The following is a 21,708-nucleotide window of genomic DNA, read 5'->3' as shown; positions in this document are numbered from 1 at the left end:
GTCTCATCTTTGCTTCAACTTTCAACACTAATCTAAATCCACATAAAGGATCTGAGGATGGTCAAGCAGTCCTCCGGCCTCCCCCAGCCCTGCCCGGCCTCCACACCAGCCTTTAATCTCATGATTTCCTTCCCTGGAATCTTAATCTTTTGTCTTCTCTGGCTCAGCCCAGCTGACATTTCACATTTTCCTTTCTAGCCTGGCCTCAAACCCTCTCATGAGACATTTTGTATGCTGAATCCTCTGAAAAGCAGAAAGACTCAAGAAAATAGAATTTTATCTACATACATACATACACACACACACACACACACACACACACACACACACAGGGCTCACCATTATCTCACACACAGATATTCACACCTCAGACATCTCATACCACCCTGGATTAAGGAAGTTATCAGTAATCTGTTAACACAAGAGCCCTGAGTCTGGAGAGTGGTTAAGAGGTCATCCCAGCACCCATGTGAGATGTGAGATGGCTCACAGCCTCCTGCAACTCCTGCCCCAGGGGACCTGGCACCCTCTCCTGGCCTCAGTGGGTATGTGCACATGTGTAGCAGTCACACTGACATACATACTTGCACATACATAAAATAAAAATAAAAATATTTAAATTTATTTTTTAAAAAACAAGAGTCCTGAGGAGACAAAACTTGGAACCAACTGCAAGTCAGCGCCATGGAATTTCTGACTTTCCTCTGGAGTCTCCCTGTGGGCTAGAAACAAGGAGGTGACGCGTTGGTACCAGTCAGCGCAGAGACTCATTTAGGGACCAGTCTTAGGGAGTGCATACAACCAGGAACATACTATCCAGCAAAGCCCAAAATAGCCCTTGTGTCTGCCAACTGATCTTCTCAGTTTACACACTTACTGGTAGCACAAAATAAATGTGCTGACATGACTAGCATTTATACCAGTATCAGACCACACACCAGACAGTGCTCCCAGGATTTTTCTGTGCCCTGGTGTGCAGGAGTAGCTTTTGTAAGCACACCAATGCTCCACAGTGATGAAACCACCTAACATCTGTTTCAGAACGTATTCCTGTCACGGAATGACTGCACGTGAAATCAAGTGTTCTCATGACTAAGAGAGCAGGTGGTTTCATTAGACACAGTGTTTAATATAGCTGTAGAAATGCAAGGGACTTCACAAGCAACTTTTAAACTTCCATTCCCAGTGCTAAACTCCTAAACTATTTTCCCCAGTGCTGACTTGGTGACAGCAAGAGAGGAATTTAAACAACAGGCATCAAAACCCGCCCAGAAAAGAGACTGACATTCTGATTTTACATCTAGAAAAACACGCGTTGCCTGAGGAGCCCCACGCAGCCCCACCCACTCTGCTCCTGAGTCCCTGTTCCCGAGTGCCCTGTTGCTGGGTCCAGAAATATGGGCAGGATGCAGACACCAGACTCAACTATCAATTATGTGGTACTCTTATTGTGTAGATTCCCCTATCTCCATCCAAGTCAGAACAGCCATGATCACACCAGGGAACAATGTAGACCACAAAGGCCTTTACTAAGAGAAAAGTTTTGGGGAAAGTTCTGAATTCTCCTGGGATAGATGCTTGCTGCTTATGACCTCATGCTGAAGGTTGCTAGCACACCTACAGCTTCTAATAAGGGAAAATCATCCTGAGCCTAAAGTGCATTGAGCGCCATACAAATGACCCTCAGAAGTAGCTCATTTTCAGGATGCTGGATCAAAAAATGTTTCTTCATTATCCAGAGAATGTTACATCATACACATTTTCCCTCTAATTTTTTTCCCTTCAAAGAAGTTGGAACACTGACACACTACTGGTGGGAACATAAACTTATGCAGACATTTAGAAAACTGTGTATTCATTTCTCAAAATACTCAATATAGAGAGTGACTACATGATCCATATACTTTCCTGTGATAGTCCAAAGAAAAATGAAAATCTATGTTCAAACAATGACATAAATGAACATTCATTGTGTTTTTTGTGGTACCAAGGTAGAGGGTTACCTTATGTCCACTGGCTGGAGAGGTGTGGTTTCTCTCCACAACACCACGATCCTTATCAATTAAAAGGAACAGTGCATGGGTTCATGAACAAACTTTAAAGCATGCCAATATATAGCATCCATTTCAAAAGACCACAAACTTTAAGGTTCCATTTCTCTGAAGTGTCTGAGCTAAGAAAATCTTTGGCAGCAGTGAGGGACAGGGTGGTGCTGCGGGGACTGCCAGCTGGGATCATGGAACTGCTCTAAAATTACTGTATGGTAATGGTTACAAAATCTGTAAATACAGTGGAATCACTGAACTTTATACTTTAAGTATAAAGTTTTGTGGAATTTAGAGTATATCTCAATTAGGGTATTTTTAGATGGGGAGAGGGAAACTGGGTTCTGGGAGCACACTTTGATCCCAGCACTCTAGAGGCAAAAGCAGGCAGATCTCTGTGGCTTTGAGGCCAGCCTGGTCTACCTAGGAGGCTCCTGGCCAGCTGGGGCTACAGGGAGACCCTCAATAAAGAAAATGAAAGTAAAGGGAGGGGGAATAACATTTATTTCATGATCCTTTTAAGACTGAATAGTAAGACCTCCCATTTTTTCATCCCTTTTAGGAGCCAGGGGTGGGAGCTTATGCCTCTAATCTCAGACTTGGATATCTGAGGCAGGGGGATTTCTGTGAGTTCAAGTCCTGATTGCACTACAGAGTGAGAGATCATATCCCCTCCCTTAAAAAGGGAACAAAACAACAAACGCCTGTTTCAGTGTTTAGATCTGATGCTAAACAGGGCACAATCACAGTATCACCTAGGAAACTGAGGTGGTGGAGTTTCCAGCCAGAAAAAGCCGGCACGTTTTGAAAAACTGTGTTTACTAAAATAGAGCCAGACTAGAAATCAGCTCCAGGATCTCGGCCAAGAACTGACAGTCTGAACAGAGCTAAGCCTTCAGTTAAAGCAGACAACAAGCAACCCAACAACAATAACACACACACACACACACACACACACACACACACACACACACACGGCACAGGGATATCAGGAGGACAGACCTCAGGGCGCCCATCTCAGAATCACCGTGTCAAAGCCCACCTGGAGGTCTGCAAAGGGCTGGAGACCTCCGGGCCAGCTCCCGGGGGCAGGTCGCCATCTGCGCTCTCCCCTGGGAACACCCCTCTTCCAGGCGCAGCACCAGCGGATCACTAGGACCCAGAAGGGTCCCGGGCGGGCGCCCCAGGTCACGGGGTCACAGGTGCCTCTCAGGCCAGGAGGGGCCATCGCATGACGCAGAACCTCACCCACCGCCCGGGGCTCGCCACGCCGCGAACGTTCCCGGGACGGAGCCCCCCGGCCACCAACGTCCCCGGGTCCCGGTGCGCCCTGAAGTCCGCGCCCGCCGGCTCCCCTACCTTCCTCCTGCAGCATCTCCAGCAGGTCCGGGTCCCCCATCTTCGCCAGCTCGTTGAAGGCAAAGGTGAGCGAGAGGCCGGGGGCGGCCGACCGCTGAGACACGCGCGACGTCTCGGTGCGGAGGCTGGAGCGGATGGCGCCCGGGTGGAACGGCGGCTGCACCCCGGGGGAGGGCTCCCTGGAGGAGGGCACACGCGGTGCATCCGGCGCGGCGGACACCCGGGGCGACTGCGGCCCCGGGGCCTCCAGGGGCCCCGGAGGCTCGGACCCCGCAGGCTCCGCAGACTCCGACCCCGGGGATGGGGCTGCCTGGAGGCTCAGCCCGCCGCTCCGCCTCTGCTGCGGGCTCTGGGTCTGGTCCCGGCCGGAGCTCTGCTGCTCTGTAGTGAGGGTCTTGGGCCTCCTCCACCGTGCGCAGTACCTCCGCAGCTTGGCCTCCGGGTAGGACTTCTGGTCCCCGCCAGACTGCGCGGTGTCCCTCCTGCCCCGCCGCTGAGGGGCCTCCACCCCTGCGCGGTCCCCCTCCCGCCCTTCTCCCCGCCTCTCTGGCTCTGCGCCCCCGGGGACAGCCACCCCGCGGGCCTCTGCAAACTCCTCCACCCGGTCCGCCTCTCTCCACACCCCTGACCCCTCCCCTCGGCTGGCCTCCCCGGGGACCCCCAACCCGCCCTGGCCCCGAAGGCCTTCCAGTCCCTCATGGCCGCCTGCCTCCCCAAGGACTCCGGGGTCCCCAGGGACACCTGGCCTCGCTCCTCTCCCGGCCTCCCTGGGGACATCTGCCCTGGCCCTCGCCTCCGGGTGCCCTGGCTCCCTTTCCCCTTGATCCTCCCGCTCCATCTTCAACAGGCTGAGTGCTTCCTGTTCCAACCGGTCTCCCCAGGTCAGGTACTCCCAGTTCCCCTCTGTAACGCTCCTCCTCAGATTCCCAGGGATGGGTAGATAGCCTCAGCCTGTGGCGGGGTCCTCCTGGATCGCCTGCCCCCCGCCCCCCGCTGTGAGACCACTCGGAGAACACCCTCTCCCAGTTGGGAGTTATTTTCTGTCCTGTGAGATCCACTTCCCTTAAAGCACGTCTCTCCCTTTAAGACCTGAGCTTGACGTAGGTCTTCTCCAAGGTTCCAGAAGACCGTTGCTTACGTATCTGCAGCAACTGGTGTATTTGTTTTTCAGTGGGTGCTTTCTGGACGCACAACCAAGGCCATTTCTGCAGTGTGTCCGGAGTTCGAAGTCAGCCTCTGCGCCAAAGTTGAATAACCACAGACAAGTTACCTGTTTACACTTGAGGGACGTCTTCTGTGATGGGGAAACCAAATCCTAGACTATGAATAGCTGAGAGAACAACCCTTTAAAGTGTACAGGAGAACCTTTCAGGGTATATGAGCAGCACAGCACAGAGCATGCTCGGAAAAGCGTGTCAGCAATGTAACGATTTCTAAGCTTAGCCTCCACAGCCCTTGAGCCCGGCTCTGCCTCTGAGCTTTAACATGAAGCAGAGGGAGCTGGTAGCCACATCATGGATGGCTCTCAGCGGGCCTGTGTGCTTGAGTCCTAACACAAGGACAGTTCTGCAATAATCAGGGAATGCGAAACTGTGTTCCCAGCTAGGAGGCTGAGGATTAGCGTTCTCTGCCAGTAGCACCTTCTGGAACTATGACATCTAACCAGCAGAGATGGAGCTTCGAGGCCAGTACCAGTTTGATTTCTACTTGTTTTAGGGCTCAGATGTGTAGTCTTCTTCAATAGGGTCTTCTGTCCAGTTCTGGAGGGTGACCAAGTGCAGTGGCAACAGCCAACTGGGGTTGAGGATCTATGGTAGCTCTCTCCAAAAGAGGATGTTCATTCCAGACATGAACCCTGTGAGCTGCAGTGGCAACTGGCAAGGCAGGCAGGCCCAGTGGTGCATTAGTGGCACACATGTTATGGTAGTAACCAATAACCATTTGATTGGATTTAAGGCCTGCTTCAGAACAGGGTGCCCATATCAGACACTGTTATCAGGGAAAGAGCCTAGACAAACCACAGGCCATTGGGGAAAGCCCACTGCTACGACTCCACTAAATAGACACAAGATTAGACTCATAGTGACTTTATGTCATATGTTATGACATATTGATTAGTACGTCTCTCAACTCTCACCAGAGAAGGCTGTTCTATCAGCAGATGGTGACTGGCACAGAGACCCACAAATAGACAAACGAGCGACCATAGATGCTCAGACCTAAGTGGGACACCTGTGTTTTACCTCCTCAGAGGTCACTGTGGAAGGAGCATGGAAAGAGCGAACCAGAGGTGAACACAAGAAAACGGTACTGTCTGGTACCACAGAGTACCAGACCACACCACAGTTTCACCTGTGAACCCGCAACACTTAGGACAGCATGCACAAGACCTGTGCAAACCCAAGCTAGGCGGGGGCCCAGCATGGATGACGAAGGGAGGCGGGGGCCCCAGCTCTAGCCAAGTATCTATTGACAATTGATGGATGCTGGGAGACAGCGTCACTTTTCCTCAGTGGTGTGACCCCTAGTAGGTTGACTGGACTCCAGAGTCTGGATCTGTACTTGGGAACATGCGGGAGGCAGAGATCAGCAATAGGGAATATGAACTCCTGGGGGTTGTGGGAAGGGACTGGAGCAGGCAGGGGCCTGAATGTGATCAAATTCTGGAATCAATGAAACATTGTTAATAAAAAGAATCACTGTCAGGAAAATTGGTAAGAGATGGTGGACTGCAGGTGACCAAACAGCACCGAGGCAGGGCTAGGGCACGAGTCCTCCCGCTCCAGCTGGGGCAGCTGAGAAGTGAGGCACAAGGACTCCCTGCACGAGTGAACTTGGAGTCTCTCCATTGCTGTTGCTACTTGTGGCAAACCCATCAGCCATTCTGAAACAGAGAATCGCCATTTGGAGGCTGGGGACAGACTGATCACTGCAGGACTGAAATCACTACTTTCCTCCAACACGCCTCCCCTGACTGCGTTTCTAGGATAATTCAGGTGTGGCCAAGCGATTCAAGATGGCCAGCATTCCCTCCTTGGTAAATTTCAGAGTCAGCAAAAGGTGAATAGGCATGAAGCAAGCCATACATAAGCATGTAACCATAATAAGTAGTCAACTGTGACAGAAGTGTTTGGTCATTTCCTGCCTATACTTATTATTAACAGTATAATAATAAGATGTTGGTAGCACAGATGTTTACTAATGTGTCTGGTATGCATTGTTGCTGACAGGTATAGGTGGCGTGGATTCTTCAAGTAATCTAATGGGTGCAAACTTTGCCTTAAGTAGATTAAATTAAAACAAAGACAATGACTTTGCTTTTCTATAATTTATATAGCTTTATTTCATGTCTATTTTTCACCTATTTGAAGTGGCCGGTTTGAGAACACATTATATATTGATGAGTTTACCCAAATAAAATTGAAAACCTTGATGCTGAATTTGCTTGTGTTTTATCACTATTCTTTATCCTTGTCAATAAAATGCTGAAAACCATTTGCATCCTCTTAGTAGAAGTCAGTATTTTCTATTCAGTTTTCGTATACTGAGAAATGTTACCTAGATTCAAATCATTGCAATATTTCTGATGCTTTTCTGTTCATAATTTTAGAATATTTCCATTTCTTCCATACTAATCCTGTGCCTCTTTGTATTCAGTCTTCAGCATCCATTTCCAGAATTATGTTCTGAATAATTAATGCATGTTCCCTCAATGCGCTTGAATTCATAATGAAGCATGCTATTGGTATCCAAAAGCTGTGTTTTCTGAGACCTCTGAGTGAGTTCAGCCTTTGTTTCTATTGTTTCTTAAACTACATTTATTTCTGTTTTGGGGGGTACATACCATGGCATAGGTATGTATGGTTGTCATAGGACAACCTGCAGGCATCTGTGCAACACTTTAACTTAGTTTGCCTTCAGTATCTTATGTTGAAGTATGCAAATCATTTCAGTTATCATGCAAAAAGCAGCTGTAAAGATGTTTAAAAAGTGGGGGCTGGAGAGATGGAGAGATGGCCCAGCTGTTAGGAGCACTGACTGCCAAGGAGCCAGGTTGGGTTCCCAGTACCAATGCTGTGCCTACAACAGTCCATAACTCCAGTTCCAGGGGATCAGACACCCTCTTTTTGCCTCCATGGGCATTGCACAACACAGTTACATTTACATACATGCACACAAAATATTCATACACATTTAAAAAAAAAGCTAAAAAAATTCAAGATGTCAAAAGTGGTATTTTAGAAACTAAAATGATAACTGGCAACTTGAAATATGTATTTGTCAGCTGATAAGTAAAAATATGAATTTGTAGAGGAAGGGCACCTTATGGATATTTGTGTAAAAATGTGACCAGAGTATGTGGAAGTGACCTGTATACACTTAAGCAACTTCTGTGTGTAGATTTCTTAAGTTCTAGCAGCCTGACTGACATTGGTGAACCTTATTCACGAGGAAAAACCCGTTAGTCTAAGCTAGATGTTGAATGCCAACAATGAGTAAGGAAGGCAGCTCCCAAATCCTCCTCCTAGATGGTGTTTGAAACAAAGATTAGACATGCCCAGCCTGGTCCAGATTCATCTCAGTTCCTCTACATATCAAGATTTTGACCCCCTCGGAAAATGTTCCTCCTTTTGGGTATGCAGGGTGCTTTTTAAATCCTTTATGTCATTTATTTAATGAACTGTATCAGTGCAGTGACATGAATTCACTTGCTCTCGTGCATGGAGCTCGGTACCAGGTTCAAAGGCACATGCCTGTCCCTTTCTGTGTCCCATAACGAGGTGGACAGTACACGAGCACTGTCACCTGAACTAGCTTCCTTGAAGCCTGTGCATCTCTGAATGTTGACTCTTCCTGTTCCAGCTTTCTTTGAAGGTTGCTGTTAAAGTCAAATAGTTCATCTCCATGGAAGGACTTTGGAAACAATCAAAATGTTAGTGACGAGAAGAAAGTTTTATGGGCTCCCAGAGGTGAAGGTATAGATTTTCCAACAGAGAATAATTCTAGATATAGGATGTGAAGGACAATCAGCCTGACAAGTGACTGAATGAACTACCTATCCCCCCACCCTGCTTCCCCACTCGAGGAGGGGGATACATCTATCTCAGAACAATTGGCCCCTAGCAAAAGGCATCTGGTTTTATATCAGCTTCCTTGATGATCTGGATCCTTACCAACCTAGCAGAAGATACCTGGTCCCCCTATCAGAACTCCCCATCTCTCCTTTCCAGATCCCAGGAAGGGGCAGGATACCACCTAGGAAGGTACACCCCACCTTCTGGGATTCTGGAAAGGTATGATCCCCTTTCTGGGACTTTCTGGGTCCACTTAAAGATCCAAGACCTTCCCCAACAGCCATGCCCAACCTCCGTTCCCACAGGAAGGCTGCTTGCCTCTGTAGCTAATAAAGCTATCTGCATCTGTTGAAGGTCAGATTCCATTTTTACTTCTTTATCATGCTCCCTTCCCATCCTGAATTCTGGTGGAGTTTCACCATGAAACACTGATCTGGAACACGCAGGCACTTTCTATATATTCCCCCTGATTTCAAAGAAAGGACCATGTTTCTTTACTTGCAAAATTCCTCACTTTGAACCTTGGGCTTCGATTCCTAGACCATTAGAATAAGTCCAGGTTTTCTTCACCTTCATCTCTGTTTAGCATCTTCCATTCTTGCCTCTTCTAGAAAAATCTCATTTCACCTGCTGACTTCTACAAACACAGTGGTCATGAGAAAATCTCGCTCGAGCTTCCCACCCACATGTGCTGCCTTCGGACAACGCATCCCCTCTGCCATCAGCTCCCAGACCAAAGGGATGAGGAAGAGCAGCCCCCCAAAGGCTAAGAACGGGAGGCATTCTGTTTTCCAGGACTCTACAGCTGCTGTCCGCAGCGGAGCTCACAAACGACCTTCCTCCATGGTCAGTCTTCCAGGAGTTTACACAAGGAAACACCCAAACACGTTTCTTCTCCTTAGGATTGCACCATGATCTGGGCATGGTGGTGAGGTCTGCTTAATCCCCCCCACACACACCCCCCACACACTCCGGCCAAGCGCTCTGCGTTAGTGTTCTCACTGTTGTGACAAAACTCAGCTAAGCAACCTAAGGAATTTCAGCTCATACTTTGAGGGTCCAGTCCATCATGACAGTGAAGGCGTGGTGGAGAGAAGGGGTTCCGGCTCTGGCAGGAATGCACTGTGGCTAGAAATGGAACACAGGAGGGTGCAGAGACAGACAAAGGAACCGACCTCAATAGAACAAGCACGTTTATTAGAGAATCAACCCAAGACGGCACCTCCTGGGGTCCAGAGGAGCAGAGCCTCTCTCACAAACCCTAGGGTTTTGTTTTTTCCTTCAGGGAGTACCCTGTGATTGCAATCCTACAGGGAAAAGAGTTGGAGGGAGGGTTGCAGTCATATGAGACACTGTTCAGTGGGAAGCTGACCAGAGGGTAGGAGAGCAGGAGACCAGTCACTCGCCCTTCCCACAGTCAGTATTTCTCCTCTGCACGCTGGGCCTGCGGTCCAGAAGCAGCAAGCGATGCGTGCTGGTGCTCAGACTGCCTTCTCACTCCAATCTTCTGATCTCCCCCAACACCCACCCTACAAAACTTTTGGAAGGAAAAGAGTCCAGGTGCATTCCAGGAATTGCTGGCCTGGGATGGGGGACAGGCTGAGCCCTTCCCCCTCTGGTCAACCCCTCCACTTCTCTTTCCTTCCTTTACCAATTCTTAGCCAACCGGGAGAGACTGTGAGGTCAAACCCCACTCAAGGGGACGTGACCCAGGACTGCTGCCCCAGGAATTAGGGTAAAACCTTGTCACGTCTCCTGTTGCGTGCTTACCTCTCCATCTCTGTTGTGAGTAGTGCAGCCTTCCGACCGGAAGTAAAGGTTCGCCGTGTCCAGACAGACGCTTTAGCTGGAGTGGTGGTGGTCTCTTCCTTTGCAACCCGGATCACATTTCCCACAGCTGAATCTGTTCCTGGGCAGCGGTCAGTCATATTTGCCTCCAGAATAAGCTCCGTTATGCCTTTTGAGGTGAGAGTTAGGCTTTTGCATCTACATTCTTATCCTAGGTGGATCTGGATTGTGTCAAGTTGACAACTGAAACAGACCATCACAGTGTTCCTCAAACACAGGCACCTAGTTTCCCATCAAGGTGAGGCAAGCGTTAGCTCACAGCCGGACGTGCAGAAGAGCCATGGCGAGAACCTCAGGCCGCTCATGTATCTTACAGGGGGACAGTGAGTTTACAGGGAATATTAGGGTTAAATCGGTAACAACGGGAACCCTAAGGATGAGGGACAAGAATCTCACAGCCAGTGAGACAGTGAAGAGACTGTAAGAACCAAGGCCAGTGCTGGTAGACCCTGGCTAGCTCCCAGCAGACCACCCTTCTAGGAAATGTATTGTACTTTTACAAATTCCCCTTCTTACTCAAATAGCTTCTTAAAGAAGACCCTTACCTATTCCAGGGGAGTTAAATCGGTAACAACGGGAACCCTAAGGATGAGGGACAAGAATCTCACAGGCGGTGAGACAGTGAACAGACTGTAAGAACCAAGGCCAGTGCTGGTAGACCCCGGCTAGCTCCCAGCAGACCTCCCTGCTAGGAAGTGTATTGTACTTTCACAAATTCCCCTTCTTACCCAGCTTCTTAAAGAAGACCCTTACCTATTCCAGGGGCGAAAAGGAGAGCTCAGTGTCACTAAGAGCACTTGAGACACTTTCAAGGAACCAAGTGTTAGAAACGGTTAGATCAGGACTGACCAGGGTGATGTGGAAGGAGACCAAGCTGGACAGCAGCAGACTGCTCTTTGGAGCAGTGAAGGGCAACAGTTCTCTGCCGGGTGAGACTGCCCTGGGACATAGTTGGTCTGAGTTTTTAGGGCGCTTGAAAGAGGAAAAATTGGGCTCCTTTTTTTTCAGCAGGAGTTTGGGGTTTTAGGACAGTAAGTGCCTGCGTATGTCTCCTCAGATAGTAGTTTCTGGGTTGGGGCTCTCTCCTTCATTCTGGCTGTCCACGCGGAGCCACCACGTAACAGCACCAGCCAGACTCTGGGCTTGCAGACAGCATGTTTTTGAGCAGTGTTTTCCTTTCCATGTTTCTCTCTCCCCAGCTCCCACTCATCTCCTAAGGCTCATTTCTCTAAGCCGTGTTTCTGGAATGGTCCACCTGGGCCAGAGATTCTGTTTTCTTGACCAGGAGGAGTTTTCCCTTAAAGGGCCTTTACAGCAATGTGTGTGTCTCGACTCAGGCCCTGCAACTGGGGGAAATCCATGCTAAAGTTGTCATTGCATTCCTTAAAAAGAAAAGTGATGTGAAGGTCAGCAGAGCTCCATCCTCGTCTTCTTAGTCTCATTAATGAAAGAACTTAAGAATGGACCCAAACAGAAGTTTGAGGACACTTTCATTAGAATTTAAAAGAAAAACATCCCAGGGTAGGCAAGCTGTCAATCTCAGCAGCTGCCCAGAAGAGGAAAATAGAGAAGGGTAAAAACAAACATGCCCTTTGAGGCAGCCTGGAGGTCAGACACCACACCGGGTGGCAGCCACAGGGCAGGGAGGGGCGCTTTGGAGAAAGTGTCAGGACGCCTAGCATGCTGAGGAGGCCCACAGTGTCAGGGACAGCATGCTTAGAGACAGTAATAGAAGAAAGGGAAAGTTATGCTTTTCTGAGTAATTCAGAAGCGATCATGACAGCTCTGCAGGGTCTGTGCCAGGGCCAGAATTCTGGGAAGGAAAGGGCAGTATTACCACTAAGTGGATAATTATTCTATGTCTCTTAGCATGGTTCAAAGTCAACCAGCTACCCCTGGTTGGTCCCTTAGCCAGGTCCTTGACCTTGTCAGCTGGAATGGTCCACCTGGACCAGAGATTCTGTTTTCTTGACCAGAAGGAGTTTTCCCTTAAAGGGCCTTTACTGCTGCTCTATCAAAATACATTTAGGAAACAGACTGAAAGAAGTTAATGAACTTCCCAGAATCGCAGCACTATAAAGCAATGGGACAAGGTCCAGGAAAGCGACTGTACAGTCCACCATTTTAATTTCACTTCCGATCTTCTATCAAAATACATTTAGGAAACAGACTGAAAGAAGTTAATGAACTTCCCAGAATCGCAGCACTATAAAGCAATGGAAGAAGGTCCAGGAAAGCGACTGTATAGTCCACCATTTTAATTTCACTGTTCAAACAAAAACAAGCCAGTTTTTATTTGGTTCTGTATCTTTAAAGCCTATCTAGGTGATTAGAGGTTTTTTGTCATTTCTTTTAAAATGTCTCACTGATCATGTATTGAAAATTGTTTCATCTAGTTTAAAGCTACAGTGAACAATTTTAGGAAACACCCAGAACTCACCCTAACCCTTCACCCCTTACCCCTGCTGGTGTCAAACCCCTGCCTCCTTTGATTTCTGCTACAGCCCTTGGGTTTCTTCATCCCACTGTATCTCGTGGAGATGGTGATAGAGGTTTGATCTCTGGGTGGCTTGGTGGAACTGATTTCAAATCCTAGCTCAGTTACACTTAGCTGTGTGATCTTTGCTGAGTCTCTTACCCTTTCCTGACCTTTGTCTCCTTATCCACACAACTAAGATAATAATTCCCCACTCACAGTTTTAGGGGATTAAATACCACAAAGCCTGTCTTCACTTCAGAAGCTCTGAGTTAGGTTCCCATCACCCATGATCCTCACAATCCTGCTCCAGGAGATACGACTCCCTTCCCTGGCCTCTGAGGACACCTGCACACACATGTATACACATACGCACACAATAAAAATAAATCTTAAAAACATCAGGTGTCTTTTCCACTTCCCATCACCCATGATCCTCACAATCCTGCTCCAGGAGATACGACTCCCTCCCCTGGCCTCTGAGGACACCTGCACACACATGTATGCACATACACACACAATAAAAATAAATCTTAAAAACATCAGGTGTCTTTTCCATTCTGTTGAATTAGTTATCATTATAAAGAAGCTGCAACTTCATATTGTAAATCATATCTTCAATTTCCACAGAGATTTACTTCATTAGTCTATAATAATTTCACATTCCGTGGCACAAACCCAAATGTTTCCAAACTTTAAAAATCAAGTACACGATACATTAAAATGTCAATACAAATATTGCCTGGGACAATGGAAGCAGCTCTCAATACCCAGTGGACTCATGCATTGATCCAAGAGCTCCACTATCCAGTTTCAGGTTAACTTAGAGCTGAAGAAATGCAGTTTAAGTCTCTGAGAAACAGTAGGTGCCATTAAAAGGTGACATCATGCTTGGATTCAAATCTGCTGCTGGCCAATTCATGCTGGCTCAAATACTTCATACTCATTCTTCACATTCCAAAAGTGCCACCCATTGGCTGGAAAGGTCAAGGAGCCTAGAGGAAAACCAACTAGATCAGTATAATTTCTGACTGCCTTCTAAATGCTTACCCTTATACCACAGAGAAGCCTAGCTGTCGCCCTCATCAAAGAAGCTTCTTTTTTTTGCAGCAGATGACAACGACCACAGAGATAAAATTGCTCCCTACGCAGAGATAAGTGACCATGGGGTGCCCCACCCCTATCGGCACATCTTCAAGGCAACCCCACACCTAAGGCTCAGGGAACACTGAGGAGGATGGGACGGAAAGCTCTAAGAGCCAGAGGACCAGGATTCCTGTTGCCAACAGGGATGCTAACCCCGCGGAATCTCAACAGTGTGGTTGCCTAACAAGACCTGCATAATGACCACATCAGACAACACACCAGCATGGGGATGTCACACTTCCACACGGGAACTATCAGTGCTGAGTCAGGGAAAATGTGTCGTTACCAGGGACAAGCCCCAGATAGGATGTCCAATCCCAAGTGGTCAGCCCTAACCTATGTACATAAGAACAGCCTTAATGGACTCAATATTTCTATCATCTGTCTATCATCTATCATCTATATATTATGTGTATCATCTATCGATCATCTATTTATCATCTCTATCATCTATCATCTATCATCTATATACCATCGATAGCTATCATCTATCTTCTGTTTATCTATCATCTCTATCATCCATCTATCATCTATCCATCTATCTTCTATCTATGTAACATCATCCATCTATCTATCCATCTTTCTATCATCTATCATCTATCTCTATCATGTATCTGTCTATATCAATCTATCTATCTATCTATCATCTATCTATCTATCTATCTGTCTATCTAACTATCTTATAAAGCAGATTTCCATATGGTTTTTCAAACACCCTTAATGTTATTTATACTTCTTCCAACTCTTCCTGTTTTACTCTCCTAACTCTCTCTCTACTTATCCAGCCCCACACACCCATTATTCCCCTTTAACCCTTCATAACACCTATCCTAGTCTGATCTCTGTTGCTGTGATAAAACACTGATCAAAAACAACTTAGGGGAGGGAAGGGTTTATTTGGCACAGACTCACAGGTCATAATCCATCATTGAGGGAAGTCAGGGCACCAACTGGAGGCAGGAAACATGGAGGAATGCTACTTACTGGCTTCCTCTCTGCTTTATGCTCAGGTAGGTTTCTTATTCAGAACAGGTCTGCCTGATAGAGATTGTGCAGCCCACAGAGGGCTAGGCCCTCTAACATTAATCATCAGTCAAGACAATCTCTCACAGACATGGCCATAGGACAATCTGATCTGAGCAATCCTTCAAGTGAAACTCCCTCATATCACTTTAGGCTGTGTCAGGTTGACAGATGAAGCTAACTAGGACACCATCTGTGCTCCCTTAAGCTTTCTCCTGTTCCTTCCCCACTAGTCTCTTTCTACTTTCCTGGCTTCCAGATGTATTCCAATTTACACGCACAAGTCAAAAGATCTGCAAAGCTGCATGTATATTGCTGTCATTTTGATGCCTTTGTGCTATTAGTGTTCTTAGTCCTACTTTGCATACGAGTAATTGTTAGTGTCATTGGTTTTCTTTCTGTTGCTTCTTGGTAAAACTTATTCTTCTCTTCAGTTCTAAGCATTCCTTCCAGTATTTTCTGTAGGGCTGACTTGATGGACATGAATTCCTTTAGCCTGTGCATTAGTCAGGGATCTCTAGAGGGACAGAATTGATAAAAACAAATATATAGGACAGAGTCTTAGTAGTCCAACAATGGCTGTACCACACTGGAGAGGCTGAGAATCTGGAAGTTGTTTGGTCCAAGAGACTGGATGTCTCAGGAGTCTCAATCTGGTGCTGAAGGCCTGAAGGATTCCTGGAGATCTGCTAGTCCTCAGTCTACATTGGAATCCAAAGAAGTTAGTTCTATCAATGAAAGAATGTCATGGTCACAAGATGAATATGCCAGTGATGGAGAAAGCAAGTTAGGCAAAAAGTAAAATCTTTCTGCCATGACCTTTTATATGGGCTGCCATTAGAAGGTAATGTCCACATTTAACCAAGAAAGTGAAATTACAGAGTTTCCCGGCCTCTGGTTAAATCTGGGATTCCAGCTTCTTTAAACAATCCCTTAGTGTGTCCACCCAGTGGCCACGTAGTGTTTCTAGGGCCATCTGAAGCAGCAAGACTATCTTCGGTTTCTCCAAACGAGCATGCTGGTAGTTGAGCCTGCCGTGGGCTGTAATTTCATGCTTTTTTCATGCTTTAAGGAGACAGTTGCCAACTAAATTCTTTATTTAGTCCCTGCAGGCAGAGTCTTCTTTGTAGCAAGTGGCGTCTCACAAAGGGGAGCCTTTCTTAATTATATATTTGCTTGACATGCAGGACATGGTTGTAATCTGGAATTGCTGTAAGAAAGTTACCTACAAAGACAACATAGCAAGTCTTTAAAATCAAACCAATGTTACCTGGTCACCATCTACTCCACTGAAGTCAGGACCACCTGGCAGATTAACCTCAGGGCAGAGTCTGATTACCTAGACCTTTGTGAGGAGGAAATTTAGCCAGAAGATGTGAGAACTGATGAGCCCCACACAATGCCCCCATTTGCAACTCCCTCCACTGTTGTTGTAAGAGGGCAAGAGTCAGGTCCTTATTATTGTGTTCACCAAAGCAAGCACAGGACCAGATGCACATACAGCCGCTGGCCAATCCAGCCTTCCCGTGGCTCAGCGCTCTCCTAGTTTTTCACGGCATGGTCATACCTGATCATCACCTGAGAGCAGACTGCGCAACTTAAAATCCTGGAAAATCCTTTCTATTGGTCTTTTGCGCAAATCAGTGCTGACACCAGCACAGTGTGAATTGGGACAGTAAGGAGAGGCCCAGGGATCCAAAGATGGGGCTAAGAGTTTTGATATACTCTGATGTCTTATGTCCTAACGAGCAGCCCTGTCTAAGTGGTGTACGTGAGAGTGAGATGGACCTCAGGTCCACACACTACTCCCTTCTGGGGAACGACTTTAGAATTGGATTTCCACATTATTCACGGTGAACATAGGTTGTATCTGTTCCCAAATTTAATCCCATCTCCTAAATGATTTTAGAGTTATCTCTTCAGAGGGGGGATATTATAGTAGCCTTGATCAGGGCTCCATGGGGGTCTATTAAGGGGAAGTTACTTTACTGGCTTGGGTAATGACTTGACATTCCAAGCTACCCAAAATATAAGAGTTGTTCCAGTTGGGCCTGTCACTCACCAGGCTAAGATTCCACAGCTCGGGAAGAATGATTCACTGTCAGCCATGCTAAAGAGACGGAGGGAGTGGTCATCCTTGATGGCATAATGTGATTTTCTTTCCCGGAAAGCCTGCCTTCTTAGAGCAGAGGTTTATAGAGCTGCAACCACGCAGCAGGTTAAACCTGCTGGCTTTTCAGAATTACTCAGAAAAAACTAACCTTTCCTTTTTCTTCTTTTAAAGTTTTTCCTTATTTTGAATATTTACCAAAGCCCAGGCTTACTTTCCTAGACACCCTGGGGCATCTCAATCTTTTTCTGTGATGTTATTCTGACCCCCAGCCCCCTTTCTATAAAATGGCTGTTTCCTAATGGCATGATTTCCTCTCCTCCTCTTTACCACTCTCTGAATCCAGAAAGCTGCCAAGATTTACAGCCTGCCAACCCTAGGGGCTTTCTTTTAAATTCGAATAACATTGTCCTTGGCTTAAAATGTTTTTTTCTTAAATTGATGACTTTTGCAACCATTTCTAAAGACACATAGAACTGCAAAAGTAATTACCAAATTTGGCTGATTTTGACACATTTAATGTCTATTTCATATGATTCCTGGAAAACCAAGGGGAAAGATGACTGTTTGTGTGCGTGACCAAGCTGGAGTTTAAATCAAGGCTCCATTATTGAGTCACTTTAAAATATTGAGCAAGGTGGAAATCTTTCTGTGCCTCAGTTTCCTCAGCTCTGAAATTTCAAGGCAGAATATTCATTCTGTAGGATGTTGTGAGAATTTAGTGAGATTTAAGCTCTAAAGCTCTTAGTAACCCCACCCCAATCATCCCACTCAAGGCGCTCCAAACTTCATTGTCAACATTGACACATCAGAGAATGAGCATCCACACTGCTCCAAGAAGCCCAGTTCAAATCATTTGCCACATCACTTAACCCATCAGTAACAACGTGAGATGTGGGATACATTATTATTATTATTATTATTATTGTTGTTGTTGTTATTAATTATTGCTGTTCCCATTTTATAGATAAGGACACTTCAATGTGGCTCAGAGCTCGTGTCAGAACTGCCATAGTGCAGAGGGAATCAATTTGACTTGTATAAAATGTGTATCCCTTCAGATCACAGAAGAAAAGGTAAAGAATAATGGTGGCAGAAAGAAAGGTGTGGAGAGAGAGGGAGGCAGGGAGAGAGAGAGAGAGAGAGAGAGAGAGAGAGAGAATCATGCTTCATAAATCTTTGCATGCCTAGCCTTCATTTCGTAGAAACAAGAGGTGTTTGTCTGAGTCACACTTTGAAAATCTGTTAACAATTTTGGTTTAGCTGTTTTGAATAGAAGAGAGGCAGTTCTGTCAAGTATACACCATCCATCACCTAGTGACCCCTTCCCCATGTCCACAAGAGAATATTAGAGCCAGTCCTGTGAAGCTCACCCCTGCTCTGGTTTCAACACAGCAACAACAGTGGCCATTTCATGTCTAGAGGACAGAGTTCCACCACACTAAGAAGGATTAAGAGGGACTTAAAAAGTTTAACTCACAGGGCTATAAACTCAAAATTTCACCAGCTTGACCTGCCTCTTTTATAACCTTTACCTGGGAAGTAGCAAATGGTCACACAAGAACTACCAAGGAATTGCAAGATGGACACTTCCTGCTCCCAGTACCTATGGACACTCCACTAGAACACACCTCTTCCAGGCTCCACAGAACGCAGGAGGGCAGTCCTTCCGTTTCACATGAGGAAATGGAGACACAGAGGGTCGTAGTCATTTGCTCAAGATCATGCAGCTGGTAAATCTCACAGACATAGATGTAGCGGGGAGATGGCACAACACGGGGTGCCTGAACAAGGACAGCCAGACTCTTGGTGTTGTTTAAAGGGTAAACCAGACCTATTTACACAAGTTGTTGCTTCTGAGTTCCCTGGAACTGCCCCTGAACAAAGAACTTTGTTTATTGAAACAGCATGTCAGGCATAACATGGGAGAGGAGAGAGGAGCCTTGTCTTATCAGAGAAGTGTTTTCCTTCTCTGACGCAGATCCAGATCAGCACACACAGCCACAAACAGATGCTATCGTCTAATCCCACTGTTGTTTACAACACGAATGGGAAAACTCACTCCTTCAAACTACAGTCACTACTTTCACTGCTTGATATTTTGAAAATATACTTACACATTATTTCAGATCAGGCGCAGGAAGGGTCATGAGGGATTAAAGCTATAAATTTAAGTTATAAGAGGGGCCCAAGGTGCCTTGCTTACAATGTAAACTAGCTAAGCGAGTGTTAAATGATCTCAAAGCATAAGATTAACTTTGGTTACAAGGTTAGGTAAGGTTCTCTTTATAACAGAAGGTATTCCCAGAAAACTCATTCTGTCAGTGGGCAGTTCCAGAAATCATGTGCTTAATCTCCATGCCGTATGTTTCTTTATCCTTTTCGGTATCGCCTAAAAGTCCTTACTATGTAGCAGATGTGTTCTATGCACACAGTATTTTATAAGTACCTTGGGGACACCCTGACAAAGGTAACAGTCTCCCTGCCTCTAACTGCATCATTTATTTTCATCACGTTACCTCATTTATGATGCACAAGGTGGGTGTGAACTTAACACTAGGCAAGGGTCCAACGGTTGAGTAGAAAGAAAAACTTAAATCCTGGCATAGTGATCAACAGCTGGGACACAGGAAGTGGACTTGATGCCTTGGAAGGGAGGGGATAGGCAGAAGGAATGGACTTTCAGGCCAAACTATCACATCAACGAAGCCGTGACTCTGGGGCCCAGGTTGTGAATGAGAATCAGAAAAGTTAGGCTTTTACCCATAGTCACCTTGAGTGACAGTTAATCTTCTTATCAGTTTGACTGGATTTGGAACCAACCAGAAGACCCACCAGTGTCGTGAGCAGCATTATCCATTATCCGTGGGCTAGGGCCCAAGGCAGAATAAAAATGGGAAAAAAAAAAAAAAAAGCATGAAGTGTGGTGAGTCTTGACTGACAGCTTGACCCATCTACAGGGTGTTTGCACTGAGTGGGGAAACCCTCTCTCACCGTCTGGACATCCTTCCATGGTTGGTCAGACATAAAGACGGGTCCAAGGAAGAGCCCATGCTGCCTGCCTGCCTTCGCGGGTTGCTGGGGGAATTCGTTTATCTCTGCTCTGTTGTTGCTGCCATGAGCAGCCCTCCTCTCCCCACCATCCTCAGCTGACATCAAACTCCTCGTTCTTTAGCCTTCAACCTGATGAGATGGCTCAGCCAGTAACTGTGTTTGCTGGCTGTATGGGTGCCTTGTAATGCTTCTCCAGGGAGATGAAGTTTAAGCTGAGACCTGAGTGTTAACTGTGTGATCAATTAAAGAGCTGGGGGTGGGGGTGAGACGGGACAGGGATGGGACTGGACCATGACAGGTACGTGAGTACAGAGGTAGCACACAAAGGCCCGAGGCAGAGGTAGAAAGGAACACTTAGGTCCACATGAGAGAGCTGAGGGGCACAGAGTGGTGCAAAGAAGCTGGGGTATAAGCGGGGAGCGGGGCTTTCAGGAGGGGCTCAGGGCCAGGCTGGGATGTGTGCCTTCTGGGTTTTCTTTTTCTTTTCCTTTTTCAATGTTAGAATATTTTTATTATTCCAAAGACAGGCAATTTTTAACACATTTTTTTCCAGAAATTGCTTGGAGCAGGTTACAGAAAAATATATATACAATGAAGTTTAAGGGTGGAAAAGTAGGGATAAGAAATCAAAGACCAAAGCCAGGCGTGGTGGCACATGTCCTCAATCCAGCACTTGGGAGGCAGAGGCAGGCAGATTTCTGTGAGTTTGAGGCCAGCCTTGTCCATATAGTGAGTTCTAGGCCAGCTAGGGCTACAGGGAGACCCTATCTCAAAAAGACAAAAAAAAAAAAAAAAAATCAAAGCCCAAAGGATTTGCCAACACGGGTCAACTTTGGTGGAATGATGAAGGTTTCCGTTAGCTCATTAGCTCTGTTTTTTTTGTTTTGTTTTGTTTTGTTTTGTTTTTTTGTTTTTTTTTAAAGTCCTAACGAGTTTATTGGGCTTGGTAACAAAGCATAACGAGTTTATTGGGCTTGGTAACAAAGCATAGGGTGGGGGATTTATTTACAGAGGAGTGGGTGCCCCCCACTTATAGCTGTGCTGGACAGTCCACACTCAAATATAGATCCTGTGACTTCCTGACAGCCCACAAAATGGCAAAAGAGGTGCCTCATGGTGTTCTTGGCTTATATATCCTTAGCCCTTCCCCCACATGCAGTGAAGGTCGATTGATTGGGTGGGAGGGGTAAGTGACTCCCCCTCCCCCCGACTCCTTGATGAGCATGGGAAGGAGGTGTGACTATAGCTTGCTGGCACAGTGGTCAGAGGACGCTTCCAGGTAACACTCCACCCCATCCTCCAGCTCTTACATTCTTTCTGCCAACCCCTTCCGCAGAAGTCCCTGAGCCTTGGAGAGGGTGGCATGTGTGGGATGATCTTCCCCCCATTTCGGGTCTCTGCATCGTCTGTTTTCCATGGGTCTTTAGCCCATTTCAGTGGGATTGCATCTACTATAAAAGCACACACAGCGAGAAGCAAGGACATCTAAACAGTGGCTGCTGTAGTAACTTAACCCATGCCGTAAACACAAATGCCTGGTCAGTACTTTAGCGGGTGCATCACATCCATCTA

The 21,708-nt window shown here is 46.5% G+C and overlaps 2 protein-coding genes across 2 annotated transcripts in view; one reads left to right on the top strand and one right to left on the bottom strand.

Annotated features, from left to right (window-relative positions):
• The window catches only part of Ano5 (anoctamin 5), a gene marked incomplete in the record, with an annotated part of 83,656 nt that extends 80,212 nt beyond the window's left edge, over window positions 1–3,444 (bottom strand). The window contains 1 exon segment of the mRNA XM_008833703.3: window positions 3,405–3,444. Coding sequence (XP_008831925.2) covers window positions 3,405–3,444 — 40 coding nt within the window.
• LOC115070504 lies at window positions 3,041–6,787 on the top strand. Its single transcript, XM_029563841.1, has 2 exons — window positions 3,041–3,846; window positions 4,576–6,787. Exons 1-2 carry the CDS (start codon window positions 3,277–3,279, stop codon window positions 4,657–4,659), a joined length of 654 nt encoding a protein of 217 aa, XP_029419701.1. The 5' UTR covers window positions 3,041–3,276; the 3' UTR covers window positions 4,660–6,787.
• Window positions 6,788–21,708: the final 14,921 nt, after the last annotated feature.

Source organism: Nannospalax galili, unplaced genomic scaffold (genome assembly GCF_000622305.1).
Source record: "Nannospalax galili isolate Female #2095 unplaced genomic scaffold, S.galili_v1.0 scaffold1257, whole genome shotgun sequence".
In the NCBI taxonomy this organism is placed as follows: Eukaryota; Metazoa; Chordata; class Mammalia; order Rodentia; family Spalacidae; genus Nannospalax; species Nannospalax galili.
This window is presented reverse-complemented; position numbering and strand designations above follow the sequence as displayed.

Excerpts from the sequence above, each read along its gene's own strand:
- LOC115070504 (XM_029563841.1), top strand. The coding sequence starts at position 3,277 with ATGACGCAGAACCTCACCCACCGCCCGGGGCTCGCCACGCCGCGAACG. Across the intron at positions 3,847-4,575 it reads CTCCGCAGCTTGGCCTCCGG|TGGGTGCTTTCTGGACGCAC; the intron begins GTAGGACTTCTG and ends TTTGTTTTTCAG.